This window comes from Plecotus auritus (assembly GCF_963455305.1).
Source record: "Plecotus auritus genome assembly, chromosome: 12".
NCBI classification, from domain to species: domain Eukaryota; kingdom Metazoa; phylum Chordata; class Mammalia; order Chiroptera; family Vespertilionidae; genus Plecotus; species Plecotus auritus.
The window spans coordinates 814,157-835,546 of record NC_137778.1 but is presented as its reverse complement, the minus strand read 5'-3'; the positions used below and the strand labels follow the sequence as shown (position 1 = coordinate 835,546).

At 47.4% G+C, this 21,390-nt stretch overlaps 1 protein-coding gene across 11 annotated transcripts in view; it reads right to left on the bottom strand.

The window, feature by feature from the left end:
* Nucleotides 1-21,390, bottom strand: part of ATF6 (activating transcription factor 6) — a 170,411-nt gene that overhangs the window by 93,803 nt on the left and 55,218 nt on the right. For 9 of the 11 annotated variants that reach the window (XM_080647276.1, XM_080647281.1, XM_080647278.1 and 6 more), the window contains 2 exons: nucleotides 16,268-16,399; nucleotides 3,172-3,285 (listed from right to left, as the gene is read on the bottom strand). In XM_080647276.1, coding sequence (XP_080503402.1) covers nucleotides 3,172-3,285; nucleotides 16,268-16,399 — 246 coding nt within the window. The remainder of the gene's footprint in view (nucleotides 1-3,171; nucleotides 3,286-16,267; nucleotides 16,400-21,390) is intronic. The other 2 variants (XM_080647284.1, XM_080647285.1) reach the window with 1 other exon arrangement.

Below are 21,390 nucleotides of genomic sequence, written 5' to 3'. Positions count from 1 at the left end.
ACAGGCACAGTGGAGACAGGCGCAGTGGAGACAGGCAGTGGAGAAAGGCAGTGGAGACAGACAGACAGTCACAATGGAGACAGGCACAGTGGAGGCAGGCGCAGTGGAGACAGGCACAGTGGAGACAGACAGGCACAGTGGAGAGAGACAGGCACAGTAGAGACAGGCACAGTGGAGAAAGACAGGCACAGTGGAGACAGGCACAGTGGAGACAGACAGGCACAGTGGAGACAGGCACAGTGGAGGCAGGCGCAGTGGAGACAGGCACAGTGGAGACAGACAGGCACAGTGGAGACAGGCGCAGTGGAGACAGGCACAGTGGAGACAGACAGGCACAATGGAGAAAGGCACAGTGGAGACAGGCACAATGGAGACAGACAGGCACAGTGGAGACAGACAGGCACAGTGGAGACAGACAGGCACAATGGAGACAGGCACAGTGGAGACAGGCGCAGTGGAGACAGGCGCAGTGGAGACAGGCGCAGCGGAGACAAGAGCAGTGGAGACAGGCGCAGTGGAGACAGACAGGCACAGACAGACAGGCACAGTGGAGACAGACAGGCACAGTAGAGACAGGCACAGTGGAGACAGGCGAAGCGGAGACAGGCGCAGTGGAGACAGGCGCAGTGGAGACAGGCACAGTGGAGACAGGCGCAGTGGAGACAGGAGCAGTGGAGACAGACAGGCGCAGTGAAGACAGACAGGCACAGTGGAGACAGGCACAGTGGAGACAGGCGCAGTGGAGACAGGCGCAGTGGAGACAGGCATAGTTGAGATAGACAGACAGGCACAATAGAGACAGGCACAGTGGAGACAGGCGCAGTGGAGACAGGCACAGTGGAGACAGGTGCAGTGGAGAGAGACAGGCGCAGTGAAGACAGGCACAGTGGAGACAGACAGGCACAGACAGACAGGCACAATGGAGACAGGCGCAGTGGAGACAGGCGCAGTGGAGACAGAAAGGCACAGACAGACAGGCACAGTGGAGACAGACAGGCACCGACAGACAGGCACAGTGGAGACAGGCACAGTGGAGACAGGAGCAGTGGAGACAGGCGCAGTGGAGACAGGCGCAGTGGAGAGAGACAGGCGGAGTGGAGACAGGCGCAGTGGAGAGAGACAGGCGCAGTGGAGAGAGACAGGCACAGTGGAGACTGACAGGCACAGACAGACAGGCACAATGGAGACAGGCACAGTGGAGACAGGCACAGTGGAGACAGGCGCAGTGGAGACAGGCGCAGTGGAGACAGATAGGCACAGTGGAGACAGGCACAGTGGAGACAGGCGCAGTGGAGACAGACAGGCACAGTGGAGACAGGTGCAGTGGAGACAGACAGGCACAGACAGACAGGCACAGTGGGGACAGACAGGCACAGTGGAGACAGGCGCAGTGGAGACAGGCACAGTGGAGACAGACAGGCACAGTGGAGACAGGCACAGTGGAGACAGACAGGCACAGACAGACAGGCACAATGGAGACAGGCACAGTGGAGACAGGCGCAGTGGAGACAGGCGCAGTGGAGACAGACAGGCACAGTGGAGACAGGCACAGTGGAGACAGGCGCAGTGGAGACAGACAGGCACAGTGGAGACAGGCACAGTGGAGAGAGACAGGCACAGTGGAGACAAACAGGCACAGACAGACAGGCACAGTGGAGACAGACAGGCACAGACAGACAGGCACAGTGGAGACAGGCGCAGTGGAGACAGGCGCATTGGAGACAGGCACAGTGGAGACAGGCGCAGTGAAGACCGGCAAAGTGGAGACAGGCACAGTGGAGACAGGCACAGTGGAGACAGGCGCAGTGGAGACAGGCAGGCACAGTAGAGACAGGCACAGTGGAGACAGGCGCAGCGGAGACAGGCGCAGTGGAGACAGGCAGTGGAGACAGGCGCAGTGGAGACAGGCGCAGTGGAGACAGGCGCAGTGGAGACATGCGCAGTGGAGACAGGCACAGTGGAGACAGACAGGCACAGTGGAGGCAGACACAGTGGAGTCAGGCGCAGTGTACACAGGCACAGTGGAGACAGGTGCAGTGGAGACAGGCGCAGTGGAGACAGGCACAGTGGAGAAGGCGCAGCTCCCAGCAGCAGCCATGCGTCACATCCTTTGAAACCCATCCTCTTGTGAGAAGTAAAAAAATGAGCTCAAATGCTTGGGGAAAAAGAAATGTCAAGGTACTATAATCCCAGTTTTCCAATTTCCACCCAGCAATGTACGGAGCCTGGTTCTGCTGGAATTGCACTCCGTTGTCCTTCCTCAGGAGCAGCTGAGAAGCAGTGTGACCATATCTCCTTAACTAAGGTGGGTCACTACTAGTCACATAAAAACATTAGCAGTTTCTGAAGTTCAAGGGTAGGATCCAAAATCACAGGAAAAAAATATAAGGGAGAAGCAGGTAAGTGCACAGTGGGAAGTGTCTGCAGAGTCACGTGTATTCCAATGATCATCTTCCTCATGAGGAAAAGGGCCCTTCCACTGGGGGCGGTCACCACCCACCAGTCTAACACTCACCTGAATTTTTATATTAACACTAGAGGCCCGGTGCACAAAATTTGTGCACGGGGTGGGGGGGTGGGGAGGTCCCTCTCAGCCCAGCTTGCACCCTCTCCAATCCGGGACCCCTCGGGGGATGTCTGACTGCCGGGGATCAGGCCTAAACCGGCAGTCGGATATCCCTCTCACAATCCCGGACCACTGGCTCCTAACTGTTCACCTGCCGGCCTGGTCACCCCCAACTGCCCCCCTGCCCCGCTGGCCTGGTCGCCCCACGCAGCATGCTGTTCAGTCATTTGGTTGTCCCTCACTAACCCCCCCTGCCAGCCTGGTCACCCCACGCAGCCTGCTATTGAGTTGTTTGGTCATCCCTCACTAACCCCCCTGCTGGCCTTGTCGCCCCAGGCAGCCTGCTGGTTGTTACTGTTAGTATGACAGCATCCCAGACAATTTGTATATTCCTCTATTATTAGTTAAATCACCCTGGTTTTCAAAGGAGAAGTCTGAAGTCTGCACCCCCAATACCACCACATGGAATGAGCACACCACCTTGATCCATTGGTAGGGACACCAGACATTCCTGTGGTTACCTGACAAGCAACTGAGAGATTCTCCAGCTACTCAATCTGATCCGATCCTTTCCTGGGTCCCGAAGCAAACATAGGCCCACTGACCTGAGGGACTCTGTGGTGTTGATGAGCGGCTGACACGGAGGGGGCGGGAGATACAGCACTGGCTCCTCACTCAGCACCATCAGGGCTTTGTCGTTGGAGACAGAATGGTCGTAGCTGAAACAAACAAGCACACACGTCTCTCCTTGCACCCTAAACTCCCAAGAACTTTGCAATAAGAAAACTATTGCTAGTATTAACTTTTTATGAAAACAAAAACATAACAGACAGAACATACTATAAGATAGAAGCAAATGTAACAGAAAAGGAGGGAAGTATAGACCACACATCACAAATGTCACTTTGTAAGCTGTTTATCCAGACACCATTTATTGAGCAATTATTATGTGCCAGAGCATGTAATAACACGTGGCTCATGTGTGCAGTGAGCTCGAGGCACACACAGTGCTACTGAAACAGGTGGCACAGTGACGGGGAAACTGGGGGAAGTCCCTGCTGACTGACAGGAAGGACAGCATCATGTACCAGGACTAAAGTTCTGTGGGCACTCACAACCTTGTGACAACGAAACTGAACAATCTTCCTAAAACAGTGGGTGGTGAGGAAGGGGACACACAACATACTTGTCTTCAGGAGAAAACTGAAAGCACTGAGAAGCTGAGCATAACATCTAGAATCACGGAAGAATGTGAATCGCTGATAAACACGAGGGTGACGTTAACCAGCTATTCCATTAGCTTAAAAAGCAGACTTCCTTGAGTGTCATCCTGATCTTCACCTTATGCATTCATACCTGGGGGGCGTGTAGGAAGCACAGCCCAAGGTGAAGAGAGAACCAGAACTGGGGACATCACTCCTCAGTTTGCTCTTTAAACCTTCCTCACTAAGAAATCTTAGATCTGTCTGGAGTTTCTCTACATATGATGCTCTGGATGTAGAAAATTAGATATGCTAAAACCAAGAAAGAAAAAATATTAACACAAAATTGGACATGGCTAGATTCATACTTTTCATTAATTCATTCCACAAATATTTACTGAATACCAGCTCTGTGCCAGGTACTGTGCTGGTGCTAGGAATCCAACTGGAAACATGAGAAATGGGGTCTCAATCCTCCAGATCTTGATGTGGAAGATGGGCCAGATACAAGAAAACAGACATGCAAGAGCTGGGATGGAAGGAGACAGTGGAAGGAGACCCATGGCAGCATCTCCTGTAGAGAGCACGGCCCAGGAAGGAGGGGAAGCACCCTGCGGTGGGAAGAGGGCCAGTTTAAGGAATGTAAAGGAGGCCACTCACCCGCCACGAGCTGAGCAAGTGAGGGAGGCACATATGATAAGGAATTACTAACCTACTGAGAATCCACAAAAGGGATTTATTTCCATTTATGTCGACTCCTCACCACTGTATCCAAGTGGATTTGACGGAGACAAGGGGGGCTGGGAGACCATCAGAAGAGAACTGCGGTGAGCCAGGCGGGGGCTGAGGACAGATACTGAGGGGTGGCACCGAAGATGAAGGCAGGTGCCCCGTCAAGGTAATTTTTGGAAACTACTGACAGCACTTGCGGCAAGGGAGGAGTCAGAGTTTCTGCTGCAGGAAGTGGCTGGTGGCAGAGCGTGGAGAGAGCCGAGATCTCCACAGTGCGTGTGTCCGCTCTGCGAGGCTCACACGGAGAAGTCGTGGAAAGGGCTGCCCTCCGGAGCCCGGAGGGAAGCCAGGCTGAGAGGGGCCCGGAGGCCTGGGCCGGGTGCTGGGTGGTGGACAGGCTCCCAGGCAGAAAGGAGACAGAAGAGCTCACAGCCCACACCACGGGCCTGGACAGAGGAGGTGCCACAAGGAGACTGGAACTCGAACATGCAGCAGAGCACACGTCTCAAGGAAGGAGGGCCCACAGCCGAGTGCAGAGGGAAGACCGAACAAGTTTCCATTGGCTTTGGCAACGCTGGGCCGCTGGCCCCCTGGACAGAAATAACTTGGCCAAGTGGAAAAGTAACTTAAGGGAGTCTTCCCTGCAACATGACTCACGGCCTTTCTTCCGCCTGTCGGTGGTTGTTTGGAATAAAACAGGGGTCTACACAGGTAATGACTGCGCTCACAAAGGTGACCAGCCTAAATTCAATTGTAGAGGGAGAAGAAAAAGTCTGCCTCGGACTTGGTAAATTCCGAACGCCAGCAGAAGCTGTCCGCCACACTGACAACCAGAACAAAGACCCGTCTCATGTGAGTTATTTCAGAAACCAGGTCTGCACACTGACAGAAGTACAAACGCTGTCGTCCATCAGAAAAGTCCAAGACAGCTTTGGAAAATACATTTCTGATTTATAATTGTATTTCCATGTGATAAACTCTAGTAATGATTTCTGCACATCTGTGCTGACTGGCTTTGTTCTATCAGCCAAAATATTCTTTGGAAAAGAAAGAAAAATCCAATAGAAGAAATACCAGGAAAGAGTCTGGGTGGAGCTGAAGGGGAGGAAAAGAGACACTCAGCCAGCGTCCATGTGGAGACAATTAGGTCCCCACCACCCTGAAGTGGCCCGAGCTCCAGGCGGCTGGCGAACCACTCGATGGTAAAATCTTAGTAAATAAAGCTCCAGAGTCAAGGGCAGTGCAAACAGAATTCCTCGAGTCAGGAAAGGTCCCGGCTAAAGCCTTCTATCGGGGGGACAGTCCTTTCTCGTTTACCCAGGACAGTCCTGACAGGACCCCAAAGTCCTGGCATAATTATTACTAGCGTTACCTTTCATTCTAAAAAGTGTCCCAATTTGGGTGACAAATCCTATGGTCACCTTATTCTATACCACACATTTCTTTTTTTCCTAACCTTGATCCAAGGAAGGAGGATATTTTTTTTCCCATTGATTTTTAGAGAGAATGGAAGGAAGGGAAGATGGGGAAAGGCAGGGAAAGGGGGTGGGGAGAGACACTGATGTGACAGAGACACACTGATTGGTTGCCTCCCACATGTCCCCCATCAGGGGAAGGGATGGGACCTGCAATGCAGGTATGTACCCTTGACCAGGAATTGAATCCAAGACTTCCTGGTTCTAACCACTAAGCCACTCCAAACAAGGCACCAAACATTTCTAAGATTGAAAAAACATATGCAGTTAACTATTAAATGACAGGCAAATACAGTATTTATTATAAATTATGGGAGGAGTCTACTTTTTTTATTTGAACCAGTTCTCATAACGCTTCTAAAAAAACAAAACGTGTTATGAAATAAGCTGCACTAAGAAATAAACAGAGATTGAAAATGGCGGCAGAGTAAGTGGATGCGACACAGACATGCTCCCAAGATCAAATTGGAATTACGACTAAAATACAAAAAAAAAAAAAAAAAAAAATCCTGAACAATCCACTGAAGGCTAGCTGGAGAGAACCCTGACAGCAAGGACTGTAAGTGGAGACACATAGAGACTGGTAGGAGGGGCAGAGGCGTGAAAGGGCTGGCCGGGCTCCCACAGAGAGCAGCTCAACTCCCAGAGGGATATCTCAGCCGTGAAGAGTTGTCACTGAGAACTCTGGGGTGTAACCCCCAAGCTGGGCCCCCCAGCAGAGAGCACCAGAACTGAGAAAGTTGCCCACATAACATCTGGCTGTGAAAAGCAGCAGGGTTGCTGTCTGCCAGGGAGAGATGGTTAGAAATTCAGGCACTCTCTTAAAGGGCCAATGCACAAAATTACGAGTACAGCCACTCACCCTGGGCTCCAGCAGAGGGAGGGCAGAGTGGACTGGAGCTGTTTGAGCAGAAGCCAGGGTTGAAGGTTGCTGGGGTAGAGCTCAGAGGGAAAACACCCCGGTTTCCTGTGCTAAATCGTTCCCTCAAACTGCAGAGGACAACTCTCTCAGGCAGAGCTTTGCTGTCCAGGTGGTTTTTGCCTGGGGGTCAGACAGTTGCCCCACCCTATTGAAAAACCCCTTGCCACAACCTGTGGAGTTTCTGAGGCACATTAAGAGACTGAAAATAACAATTAGCCCCCAAGGCAGAAGCAATTGCCCCACCCTATTGGAAAACCTCATGTTCCACCTGTGGAAAATTGCCTTCCGCTACTCAAGACTGAATACAATCAGTGTGCAGGCAGAGGCAGGTCTCTGGAAGTTTTGAGTCATTGTCTGATCTTTGCCTGAGTCAGAAACAGCATTTGACACAGCAGTCCACTAGAGGTTGAAAGGTGTAGTAGATCTACCTAATACATCTTCACAAACCCAAAAGGCAGCCAAAATGAGGAGACAAATAAACAAGCCCCAAATGAAAGAATAACAAAATTCTCCAGAAGAAGAGCTAAATGAAGTGGAAATTAAAAGTTTATCAGACATAGAGTTCAGAATAATGATGACAAAGATGCTCAACAGAATGAGAAAAGTATTGGCAACTGTGAAGAATGACATAGCACGAATAAAAAGGACAATGGAAGGAATACACAGCAGATTAGGGGAAGTTGAGGATCGGATCAGTGAGTTACAAGATGGGTAGAAAAAAAAATCACGCATCCAGAGAACCAAAAAGAAAAAAACAATTAAAAATTCAGGAGTACAACTAAGAGAGCAGTAGGACAATGTGCAATGTAAAATTATTGGCATAACAGGATAGCCAGAAGAGGCAGAAAGGGAGAAAGGGACAGAGAACATATTTGAAGAAATAATGGCAGAAAACTTCCCTACCCTGGAGAAGAAAAATGTCACACAAGTCCAGGAGGCACAGAGAGTCCCAAGCAAGAAGAACCCAAACAGGCCCATACTCAGACACGTCATCATTAAAATGCCAAAAATTAAAGACAAAGAGAGAATCGTAAAGGCAGCAAGAGAAAAGCAAACTGTTATCTACAAAGGAGCTCCCATAAGGCTGACACCTGATTTCTCATCAGAAACTCTACAGGCCAGAAGGGAATGGCATGAAGTACTCAAGGTAATGGAAAGCAAGGATCTGAGACCAAGATTACTATATCCAGCAAGGCTATCACTCAAAATAGATGTTGAAATAAAAAACTTCCAAGACAAAAAAGAAAAAAAAGACTAAAGGAGTTTATCACCACCAAACCAGCATTACAAGAAATGCTAAAGAGACTGCTGTAATGAGAAGCAGTAGAGAAACATAGGCATACAGAATTAAAATGGCAATAAATAAGTACCTATCCTATATAATAAAAGGGTGACATGCAAATCGACAGCAGGACAACCAGTCGCTATGATGCACAATGACCACCAGGGGGCAGACGCTCAATGCAGGAGCTTCCCCCTGGCGGTCAGTGCGCTCCCACGGGGGCTCCTGGCTAGCGAGCACAGTGGCAGTAGCGGGAGCCTCTCCCACTTTCGCGGCAGCACTAAGGATGTCCGACCGCCGGCTTATGCCCAGCGAGCAGCGGGACATCCCCCGAGGGCTCCTGGACTGCAAGAGGGTGCAGGCCAGGCTGAGGGACCCCCCTTCCGAGTGCACAAATTTTGTGTATCGGGCTTCTTGTCAATAATAACCTTAAATGTAAATGCTCCAATCAAAAAACATAGGGTGGCTGAATGGATACAAAAACATGACCTAACTCTATGCTGTCTACAAGAGACCCACCTCAGAACAAAAGACTCACAGGATGAGAGTGAAGGTATGAAACAAATTATCCATCGAATGGAAACAAAAATAAAGCTGGGGTAGCAATACTCATAGCCAACAAATAGACTTCAAAATGAAGGCCATCACAAGAGACAACAAAGGTCACTACATAAAACTAAAGGGATCAATCCAATAAGAGAATATAACCCTTATATAACCTCTTATATGCATCCAAAATAAGAGCACCTAAATATATAAAAAAACTTCTAGAGGATTTTAAGGGAGAGATCGACAACAATACAATCATAGTAGGGGACTTTACCCCCCACTGACTTCATTGGATAGATCTTCCAGACAAAAATGTAAAAAGGAAATAGTAACTCTAAATGACACATTTTCAGATGGATTTAATTGACATTTATAGAACATTTCACCCCAAAACTGCAGAATATACATTCTTCCCAAGTGCACATGGAACATTCTCAAAGACAGACTACGTGTTAGGACACAAAACAACTCTCTACAAGTTCAAGAGGATTAAAATCATATCAAGCATCTTCTCAGATCACAGTGAAATGAAATTAAAAGTCAACTACAGTAAAAAAACACCCCAAAACATTCAAACTCATGGAGGCTAAATAACATGTTATTAAACAACTAGAGGCCCAATGCATGAAATTCACGCAAGAGTAGGCCTTCCTTCCCCCGGCTACTGGCACCGGCTTCCCTCTGGCACCCAGGACCTGAGCTTCCCTCCGACACCCTGGACACAGGCTTCCCTCCAGCCACCGGCAGGCACCTGGGACCTGGGCTTCCCTCGCAGCCCCAGCTTCATCCGGAAGGTCGTCTAGAAGGACGTCAGGTCTAATTAGCATATTACGCTTTTATTATTATAGATGAATAGATTACCAATGAGATCAAGAAAGAAAGAAATTTCCTGGAAACAAATGAAAATGAACACATAACAACCCAAGTTATCTGGGACCCAGCAAAAGCAGTCCTCAGAGGGGAAGTTCATAGCACTACACGCAACCTCAAAAAAGAAAGGAAAGTAAAAGAAAAATGAACAAAAAACTATTCAACCCTACAACTTAAAGAACTAGAAAGAGAACAAGAAAAGCTCAGAGTAAGTAGAAGGAAGGAAATAATAAAGACTAGAGAAGAAATAAATGAAATAGAGACTAAAAAAAAAAAAAAAAACAATGCAAAAGATCAATGAAACCAAGAGCTGCTTCTTTGAAAGGATAAACAAGATTGATGAACTGTTAACCAGACTAATAAAGAAACAAAGAGAGAGGACCCAAATAAACAAAATCAGAAATGAAAGTGGAGAAGTAACCACTGACACCACAGAAATACAAAGGACTGTAAGAAAATACTATGAACAACTATATGCCAACAAGATGGACAATGGGGATGAAATGGACGAATTTCTAATAAAATACAATCTCCCAAAACTGAATCAGGAAGAATCAGAAAACATGAATAGGCCGATAACAACTAATGAAATAGAAGCAGTAATCAAAAATCTCCCAGCAAACAAAAACCCAAGTCCAGACGCTTCACAGGGGAGTTTTACCAAACATTCAAAGAAGAACTAACACTTATCCTCCTCAAACTATACCAAAAAAGCCAAGAGCAAGGAACACTTCCAGCTCTTTTTATGAGGCCAGCATTATCCTGATTCCAAAAGCAGATAAAGACACTACAAAGAAAGAGAATTACAGGCCAGTATCCATAATGAACATAGATGCTAAAATCCACAACAAAATATTAGCAAATCGCATCCAGCAATATATTAAAAAGATCATACACCATGACCAAGTGGGATTTATTCCAGGGATGCAAGGCTGGTACAATATGTGCAAATCAATAAACGTGATACATAAACAAACTGAAAGACAAAATCACATGATCATATAAGTAAGACACAGAAAAAGCATTTGACAAAATCCAACACCCATTTTTTTTTAAAATACATTTTATTGATATTTTACAGAGAGGAAGGGAGAGGGATAGAGAGCTAGAAACATGGATGAGAGAGAAACATCGATCAGCTGCCTCCTGCACACCTCCCACTGGGGATGTGCCCGCAACCAAGGTACATGCCCTTGACCGGAATCGAACCGGGGACCCTTCAGTCCGCAGGCCGACGCTCTATCCACTGAGCCAAACCGGTTTTGGCCCAACACCCATTTTTGATAAAAACTCTCAGCAAAAAGAAACTCACTACAGACTGATTCATTTGCCTCTCAGCATAACCATTATTGCTTGTCCCATTTTCGGTTCTTATAAGTGTATTTCTAGTATCACATGATCTCACTCATCTGGGGGAAATAATGAACAACATAAACTGATGAACAAAAACAGACCCGGAGACAGGGAAGCATCGATCAGACTGTCAAACCTCAGAGGGAAGGTAGAGGAGGGTGGGGGTTAGGGAGTGAAATCAACCAAAGGACTTGTATGCGTGCATATAAGCCTAACCAGTGGGCATGGACAACAGGGGGGTGGGGGCATGCGTGGGGAAGGGTTCGGGAGAGGAATGAGGGGATGAGCACAAATATGTGATACCTTAATCAATAAAAAAATTTTTTAAAAAAACCTCTCAGCAAAATGGGAATAGAGGGAGCATATCTGAACAGAATAAAGGCCATATATGACAAACCTACAGCGAACATCATACTCAATGGGCAAAAACTAAAACCATTTCCCCTAAGAAGAGGAACAAGACAGCGATGGCCACTCTTATTCACCACTAGAGGCCCGGTGCACCACATTTGTGAACTGGGAGGTGGTGGGGGAAGGCGGCCTCAGCCCAGCCTGTGCCCTCTCGCAGTTCAGGATCCCTCTCATAGTCTGGGACTCTCGCAGTCTGGGACCCCTCATTCCTTACCTCCCACCTGCAGCGGAGGCAGGAGATGCTCCCGCCACTGCCGCTACACTCACCAGTCATGAGCCCGGCTTCTGGCTGAGCAACGCTACCCCTGTGGGAGCTCACTGACCACCATGGAGCAGCTCCTGCATTGAGCATCTGCCCCCTGGTGGTCAGTGTGTGTCATTCTGCCATTCGGTAGATTTGCATATTAGGGTTTTATTATATAGGACTAGAGGCCCAGTGCACGAAATTTGTGAACGGGGGGGGGGGGTGTCCCTCAGCCCAGCCTGCACCCTCTCCAATCTGGAACCCCTCGGGACCCCCTGTAGGATCGGGCCTAAACTGGCAGTCGGACATCCTTCTCACAATCAGGGACTGCTGGCTCCCAAATGCTCACCTGCCTGCCAGCCTGATCACCCCCTAACCATTCCCCTGCCAGCCTGATCGACACCTAACTGCTCTCCTGCCAGCCCGATTGCCCCCAACTGCCCTCCCCTGCTGTCCTAGTAACCCCCAACTGCCCTCCCCTGCCGGCCTGGTCTCCCCCAACTGCCCTCTACTGCCTACCTAATCGCCCCTAACTGCCCTCCCCTGCTGGCCTGATTGCCCACAACTACCCTTCCCTGCCAGCCATCTTGTGGAGGCCACCTTTGACCACATGGGGGCGGCCATCTTGTGTGAGGGCGTGAGGGTCAATTTGCATATTACCTCTTTATTATATAGGATAGTATTGGAAGTGCTAGCCACAGCAACCAGACAAGAAGAAAAAAATAAAAGGCATCAAAATTGGAAAGGAGGAAGTAAAACTCTCATTATTCACAGACAACCTGATATTGTACATAGGAAACCCTAAAGATTCCATCAAACAACTACTAGATTTAACATATGAATTTGGCAATGTAGCAGAATACAAAATCAACACCCAAAAATTGATGGCTTTTTCATACACCAATAATGAATTATCAAAAAGAGAAAATAAACAAACAATCCCATTTACCAATGCAACAAAAAAATTAAGATACTTAGGAATAAACTTAACCAAGGAGGTAAAAGACTTGTACTTGGAAAACTACAAGATGTTGAAAAAAGAGATAGAAGGAAATATAAAAAAGTGGAAGAATAAACCATATCAATGGATTGGTAGAATCAACATCATTAAAATGTCCATACTACCCAAGGCAATCTACAGATTTGATGCAATCCCTATTAAAATACCAATGGCATATTTCACAAGACTAAAACAAATACTCCAAAAATTTATATGAAACAAAAAAAAGACCCCAAATAGCTGCAGCAATCTTGAGAAAGAAGAACCAAGTTGGAGGAATCACAATACCAGATATCAAGTTATACTACAAAGCCACAGTAATCAAAACAGCCTGGTACTGGCACAAGAACAGTCATATAGATCAAGAGAACAGAACAGAGACCCCACAAATTGACCCAAGCCATTACGCTCAATTAATATTTGACAGAGAAGGCAAGACAGTCTCTTCAATAAATGGTGTTGGGAAAATTGGACAGATACATGCAAAAAAATGAAACTAGATCACCAACTTACCCCATACACAGTAATAAACTCAAAATGGACAAAAGACCTAAATGTAATTCGGGAAACCATAAAAATCCTGGAAGAAACCATAGGCAGCAAAATTTCAGACATCTCTCATAGCAATATGTTTACAGATACCTCCCCTAGGGCAAAGGAAACTGAGGAGAAAATAAATAAATGAGACTACATCAAAATGAAAGCTTCTGCTCAGCAAAAGAAACTATCAATAAAACGAAAAGGGAGCCCCCTGTATGGGAGAACATATTTGGCAATGATACATCTGATAAAGGGTTAATATCCAAAATATATAAGGAACTCATACAACTTAACAATAGGAAGACAAACAATCCAATTAAAAAATGGGCAAAGGACCTAAATAGTCACTTCTCCAAAGTGGACATACAGATGGCCAGAAACATGAAAAAATGCTCAAAAGTCCCTGATCATCAGAGAGATGCAAATTAAAACAATAATGAGGTACCACCTCACACCTGTCAGATGGCTACCATCAACAAATCTACAAGTGACAAGTGCTGGCGAGGATGTGGAGAAAAGGGTACCCTAGTACTCTGCTGGTGGGAATGCAGACTGGTGCAGCCACCATGGAAAACAGTATGGAGTTTCCTCAAAAAATTAAATATGGAACTGCCGGTTGACCAAGTGATCCCACTTCTAGGAATATATCCTAAGAAACCCGAAACACCCATCAGAAAGAATGTATGCACTCCTATGTTCATAGCAGCACAATGTACAATAGCTGAGATCTGGAAACAGCCTAAGTGCCCATCAGTAGATGAGTGGAGAAAAATGTTGTGGTACATTTATACCAGGGAATACTATACAGCAGTAAAAAGGGTTTCTTACCCTTTGGGACAGCACAGAGGGACCTGGAGAGTATTATACTAAGGGAAATAAGTCAGTCAAAGAAAGACAAGTATCACATGATCTCACTCATATGTGGAATGTAATGAACAAAATAAACTGATGAACAATATAGATCCAGAGACATGGAAGCATAAACAGACAGAGGAATCTCAGGTAAGGCGGGAGAGAGTGGATGGGTGGGAAGTGATCAGCCAAAGAACTTGTATGCATATATTTATGCATAACCCATATACACAGATAATAGGGTGGTGAAGGCCTGGGGCGGGGGGGAGAAGAGGGCTAGAAGGGGTCAGTGGGGAAAAAAGGGGCATACATGTAATACTTTCAACAATGAAGATTTTAAAATAAATAAATAAATACATACATACATACATACATACATACATACATACAAGTGTCCTGGCAGAGTACAAATAAAACACCTAAAATTTCATTAAAAACAAATCCATATTTCAAAAGTTTTGCAAACTTTTGATATTTCTTATTCAGCATTTATAATGATAAAAGCAAGAACATCAACTTACTGGACTGTTATCTAGTTAAATCTCCCAAGTTGCTTAAAAATCTATAATCTCTCTCATTTTTACCATGACCTACATAACCCTACTCTGCATGGGCAATGGTGACGGTGGTAGGGTCAGAGAGAGGGCTCACATTTCATGTCCTACTGTGAAAGCTAGAAGTCATCCAGACCTGCAGGTGGAACCAGGGTGACCTGAGCTCGCCTTTCTGGGAGCCTCCTGCTCCAACGTGGACAACAGGTGTGAAACAAGTCTTGTAAAGGTCACCTGACTGTGATGTCAAGTATCTAATCAACAAGCTACACATACCTAAGGGACACAACTCCCATAAACCTAAAGACCATTAAGTTTAAAATGTCACTTTGCTGTACCTCATGTAGACAACAGAACTCGAAACTGCAGGCATGTGCGGCAAACTAGGGGAGATTACTTAGTAAAGTTAAAGACACTATGAAACTCTAGCAGTGCCAGGGCCACTGTTAAGGGGTCACTAAGATTGGCGTGTCAGGATTGCTGTATGTTCCACACCGTGGCATCTGTCACGTTTCTGTTGCGCCACAGTGACCACCATACCATTCTCCAGATCCTCCGCCATACACAGCATAGTGCTGTACACACCACAGATTCCTGAATAAATGAGTACTAGCATTTTCCCAAGAAGGCTAAACCAAGAAAAGCCTGCAGGGCCATGGAACTAATCACACTCAGTGATGTGGGTGTAACAGTGAACATCAGCAGGACTCCCTACGGGCCTTGGCCTGTACCACCTCAGAGAGGTCAATGGCCGTCAAGCGTCAGTCATCTGCTGTCAGTCAAGGACCTGGCTCCGTTTGGCTCTCATTAAAATTCAAAATAACACAGGGAAATGCTTACTGAAAAGTTTACAGCTCTGAAAATGTCCACTAACTCCACTAAGTGGTTAACTTCTTCTAGTTAACATAACGTAGAAATTCTACTTCCATAAAATTGTATCTTTTACTATTGGAAAGCTACAGGAAAATTCACCAAGACAGTATTAAATTGTAGCAAAGGAGGAAAATTCAACAAAGATCCTAATACACAAGTGTGAATGATTTTGTCTGATAATTAAAAATAGATTTAACCACATCATTCCACCACATCACATCACATCACATCCAGGGGAGATGATACAGCAGCAATTAGATGCATTATATGTGTAAAAATCTATATATATAAAAGCCCAGCAACTGGAAAGGTGGGACAACCAGAATGACCGGTGGCTATGATGCACACTGCGGCAGCCAACCAGCCTGATCCGGGCCCCAACTGACCTCCCACCCCTAGCCGGCCCGGCCCCCGATCGGTCCCCAACACCCCAATGGGGGGTGGGGCCAGCTGGCCAATCGCCCGCAGCCCCTCCCCTGGGCCAGCCCAGCCCAATGGGCCCCCATCAGGGCAGGCCGGCCGGACCCCACCCATGCACGAATTCGTGCATGGGGCCTCTAGTATGGTAAATAACATAACTATGTTACAGGCATCACATATCATGTATATACTGTGTGTGTATCAGTGAAGGAAAACTGAGCTTCTAAGAGCACATCTCTACAAGACAGGGAAAGGTGTCAGAAAGCAAACTTGCCCCTAGAACCAGTCTTAACCGTGAGTAATGCACGCCTGGCCTGTGCCCCGCTCGCTTTCCTGACTGAACTGCACACAGTGGCCCAGGAGTGAGCTGCGCTGCCCCCCTGCTGCAGCCTCACTGCAGTGGCCCAGCACACACGCCCTCTCACCTGTGGCTGTCTTTCCGGATGACACTGTCGGGTGGGTCTTGCACCTCCTTAGCAGAAAATCCAAGAAGATGCCTCCTTTGATTTGCAGGGTTCACACTAGGATTTGTTCTCCTGGAATCCTGCTCCAACATGCTAAATGTTTAAAAATGCAAAACCAGAGGTAAATAAAAATATGCACACATGCTACAGGTAGCTCTGAAGCACACCGGAGCCCATGCGCAGGTCCCAGCACATAGCGGGAATGCTGGGCAGAGCAAGAACAGCACGCTGAAGTGGTCAGACCCACAGCCCAGCACCCTGAACGTACGAAAACCAATTCTGAAAATGAACTTTAGAGGTACAAAAGTACCTTATCTATAGGCTGCTTAAACAAGGTCAGTATTCTACATCCTTTCAATACTCATGTTGCTATATATACACGTAGAAACAAGTATGCCATACACAGAAACAAATTCTAAACTCAGATCAGTGAAATAAGAAATTCTCCAATGAGGAGCTACTTCAAATGAAATGGAAATTACTCTGTATATCAACAGCCAAATGCATTGGCCTTTCACAATCCCAGAAAGCAGGCTATTAAATAAAGCTAACAAAAATTATTTTACCAAATACTTATATTTTTATTTATGTGTAAAAATTTCCTATTTAAGCCCTGGCCAGTGTGTTCCACACCGTGGCATGGTTAGTGTCGGCCCATGCACCAAAGGGTCATGGGTTCAATTCCCGGTCAACAGCACGCATCTCAGTTGCAGGTTGGATCCCACAGCCCTGGGTCGGGGTAAGTACGGGAGGCAATCGATGTGTTTCTCTCACATCGATCTCTCTCTCTCCCTCCTTCTCACTCTCTCTCTCCCCACCCCCCTTCTTCCCTCTCTTCCACTCTCTCTAAAAAGCAATGGAAAAAAGTATTCTCAAGTCAGGATAAATGAACAAATAAAGAAAAATAAAATTTCCTATTTACTTCTTTGTCACCGCTCTACCCCTAATACTTTCATTCATCAATGTAAGTTCTCTTGATGGGCCTAAGTATTTGGAGGCAAACAAATACACACACATACACATGCACACACATATCAAATATTGCAATAATTATTTTCACACTTCTAACACACTAAACTATTCATCGTGGGCTTAGAAACTTGGCTCATCAGTATCCTATTGTGTAGGTGAGCTTTATTCTAGTCCCCAGCACATAACCCACACTAGTCCCCAGTTATAACCTCAGGGAAGCGCCGGAGGAGGGAGGCCAGACCTGCTCAGGGAGGAGGGGGAGGACCAGGAGGCTGGGGAAGAGGGCAGTTGGGGCCTGAGGTTCCTAAGAAACAGTCTTCAGAGTACAGTCGTTTGCCTCCAAATGCGAGGAAGGCACAATCACAAGTGGCCATTTGCATGGTGTATGGATGACTGGTCATTAAATCAGCGCAGAATTATTAATACTTGGAGGTTTTGAAGAGCCCGCCTACTGAGGGCGGATCTTCCAAAGATATCACGGCCACACTGACAACCGGACATCCCTTCTCAGTGCGGCTGTGACAGGCAGGTGCCCTGAGTGCAGGGGCCAGTTGGGTCCACTCCCTGACCTGGACCGTCGTCATCACTCGCAGCCACACCTGCTGGAGTCAGTTCGGATGCTGACTGGTCTGACAGTGACCACGCTTCCCCACCCGGTCATTCCTGACGACGACATTTTACTTGACTACTGCAGTCACTTGACTCTTTCAGCCAAAGGGTTCAGATCTTGTCCCACGGACTTCACAACACTTCACTGTAGAGTCAACAAAGTGCCGCAAGCAAGCGTCAGTGACAGGCAAAAATCAGGGTCCACACAGCCTATGAGTCTCAACTTTATTATCCACCCATTGGCCCAGGATGTAGTTTTGAAAGGTTATATACCAAGAAATTTTACAAAGAATCTTTTAAAGTTTTTCACTTATTTTTAAGTTGCTTTTGTCATTTGGCCTTCATTCCCTGTAATTTTTATGTACTGAAATGAAATTTCTCTTAAGCTAAGGATGAGCTCAAAAAGCTGTAAATGTTTGAACCCTAATAAATGGCCACACTAACTTAACGATCTGAGTAACAACAGGCAGAAGAATATGAGACAATTAGCGTTGATGCGGACTTTTAGATTCTTGGCATGAGTGTTTTTACATCATTTGATGTCCCCTTTTGCTAATTTGGGGAAAATTAAATGTCCAATAAGGCAAAGGATGACTCCGAGTCACAGGAAGGTTAGGATACTGGTCGTACATTCATTGACAATAGTTCATAATACTAACAAGACAATCTAATCAAACTCCTCATGACTAGCTTAATTGCAGTTCTGTTCAGTATTTTTAATAAATACGAGGAAAACAGAATGTCTCTAGGACCAGAACATGCTGCTCTTCACTCCTCGAAACCACGAGAGTCACAACAGTTTTAAGCCACAAAACAATCCTCATCCAACAAACTTGCTCATGTTATGGGCCAACAGGTCTGGAGTGTAAGGATTAATAAAACACAAGTAAATTTCAATTTCCCCAAAGGTCTGGAAAAGTATTAGAAGAACTGTTACTTTTCTTTTTCATTTGTGAAATGCTAAAAGCCAACAACTGTTTTGGATTATTTATGAAGCCACTTAATCCTTAAGATATGATTTCCGATACCCAATTTTAATACCAAGTAGCTGAGCAAAACACGCACATAACCCAACCTGTTCCGCCCTTTGCAAACCAGTCTTCTTATGGTTCAACCGAGGAAATTTTAAAGTCCAGCCACTGCAGCAGGGGAGACTCAAACTGGTCCTCGTCCCCAAAGCAGCCCACATGTGGCTGCTGCTGACCTGAGAGCCGCACATGAACTCTGAGAGCAGGTGAGGCTGACCTTCCGGCTCAACGCAGAAGAGCGGGGAGAGCACCGAACCCGGAGCCAGAGGCCTGGTTCCAGGTGTGGCTCTGAACCACCCCCCCCCCCCACCTCAGGTGTAAAACGGGGAAAAACAAGTATCTCACAGGGTCTTCAAAGGTCCAAAGGTCCATGTACCAAAGAGGGCACGGCAGTGAGTGGCGGGGCTGGTCTTCCCGCCCGCCAAGAGGGGGCCTGCCGAGACCGAGGTCAGACCGTCACATGCTCTCTGCTCAGCCTGCGGCGGCTCTGCACTTCTGTCCTGGGGAGGCCTTCCGAGGACAGAGGCCTCCTGGACTTGAGTCTGCCCTGCACCGGAGCCCCAGGTGTCATCTCCGGCCTCCCCCTCTCCCCCACCCCCGCCGCATCCCGCACTCCCGTCAGCCACATGGGCTTCGTCTGCCTCCACAAGCTGCACACTTGCCCCGCCTCGCCTGCTCTTCCCGCTGCAGGAAGGCCCTCCCCTCACACCCTGTGGGAGCCGTCTCACCTTGAGGCCTTGACTGGGTCAAACGTCTACTTCCTGATGATCACTGCTCGCAACTAGAGTTCCAGCAGCCCTCAGCCTGGTAAACCACTGCCCCGGCGTTTACAGCTGTCTCCGTTTAATTGTAGTAAGTTTACTGTCTGTCTGTCCTCACTGGAATGTAAGTTAAGGAACATGGGACCTCTGCTTCGTTCTAAGGCAGTGGTCGGCAAACTCATTAGTCAACAGAGCCAAATATCAACAGCACAACGATTGAAATTTCTGTTGAGAGCCAAATGTTTTAAACTTAAACTTCTTCTAACGCCACTTCTTCAAAATAGACTCGCCCAGTCCATGGTATTTTGTGGAAGAGCCACACTCAAGGGGCCAAAGAGCCGCATGTGACTCGCGAGCCGCAGTTTGCCGACCACGGTTCTAAGAGAATGCCCAGCCCATAGGAGGCATTCCTTTTTACTCTTTTTAACAAAAAAAAACAATGAATTTATTGTACTATTCTACCTCACACCAAGAGAAAAATCCAGATCTTTATTTTAGGAAGACTTACCCCAAACTGAAAAATGACAGGTGGTGATCTCATTACCCTACCACCTCCGGATCCAGGAATGGGAAATTGTGTGACTTTTCACTGCAACTGAGGTACGACAGAATTCTCAGGGGAATTCTACAAACCTTAGCTGCTTCTCTGTGCACGGAGGGCTCCCCAGTGACGTCGGCCGCCAGCAGTGCTGGGTAATCTACTAGAAGCAGAAGCATGACTGAAAAATTGACCTTCAACTCAAGATTGAAACCCAACCCTCTAATCCTGGCCAGTGTGCTCAGTGGGTAGAGTGTCAGCCCGCGCACCAGCCAGTCTCGGCTTCGATTTCCAGTCAAGGGCACATACAGGGGTTGCAGGTTCAATCCCCGGCCCCGGTCAGGGCACATGCAGGAGGCAAGCAATCAATGTGTCTCTCAAATCCATATTTCTCTCCCCACTCCCCAACTCCCTCCTTCCTCCCTTTCATTCTCTCTAAAAATCAATGTAAAAAATATCCTCAGGTGGGGATTAACAAAAAAAAAAAACACAATAAACCCACAACCCTCTAAACCAGCCGTGGCCACCCGGTGATCCACGGGCCACTGGTGGTCCGTGAGGTCAGAAAGGTTGGCGCCGCTACTCTAAGCAGCCGTTTCCAGCACCAGGGCCACCAGGCCCCGAGAAGAGCCGTGTGCTCTGCAGCTGGCCAAGTGAGAAGAAACAACCTGAGCCTCCCCGCCCGACCCCGCCTGCCCCTCCCTCTCCCTCCCTCTCCCTCTCTCTCCCCCACCCCCTCTCTCTCGTCCATTGAACAGTGACACAGCAAGCAGTCTTCCTTCCCCCGGGTGGTGCTCACTCCTGAGCCCAGACACCACCCTGTGAGCACGGCCAGCAGCTTGCAGAGGCCCAAATGAAGACCCCGAGACCCCTGGCCCAGAGCCTGGCTCAGGGCTGCTGAGCGCCAGCACCCACTTGCTGGCCATGAGGACTCGGCCTTCATGAAAGCGGGTGCTCCAACTGAGCCACCCCAGGTGACACGCCACGGAGCAAAGAAGAGCCTCCCCAAACTGCAGGTGTTGTGTTCAGCAGAGGACTGTTGCTTTAAGCCTTTAAAGCTCGGGTGGTGTTACAAAGCAACAGATCACTCACACACTACACTTAGCTGCTGGAGTCAACGCGTCTGTGTGCAAACAAGTCCTTGATACCCTCTCACTGAGAAAGGCACCCTCTGAT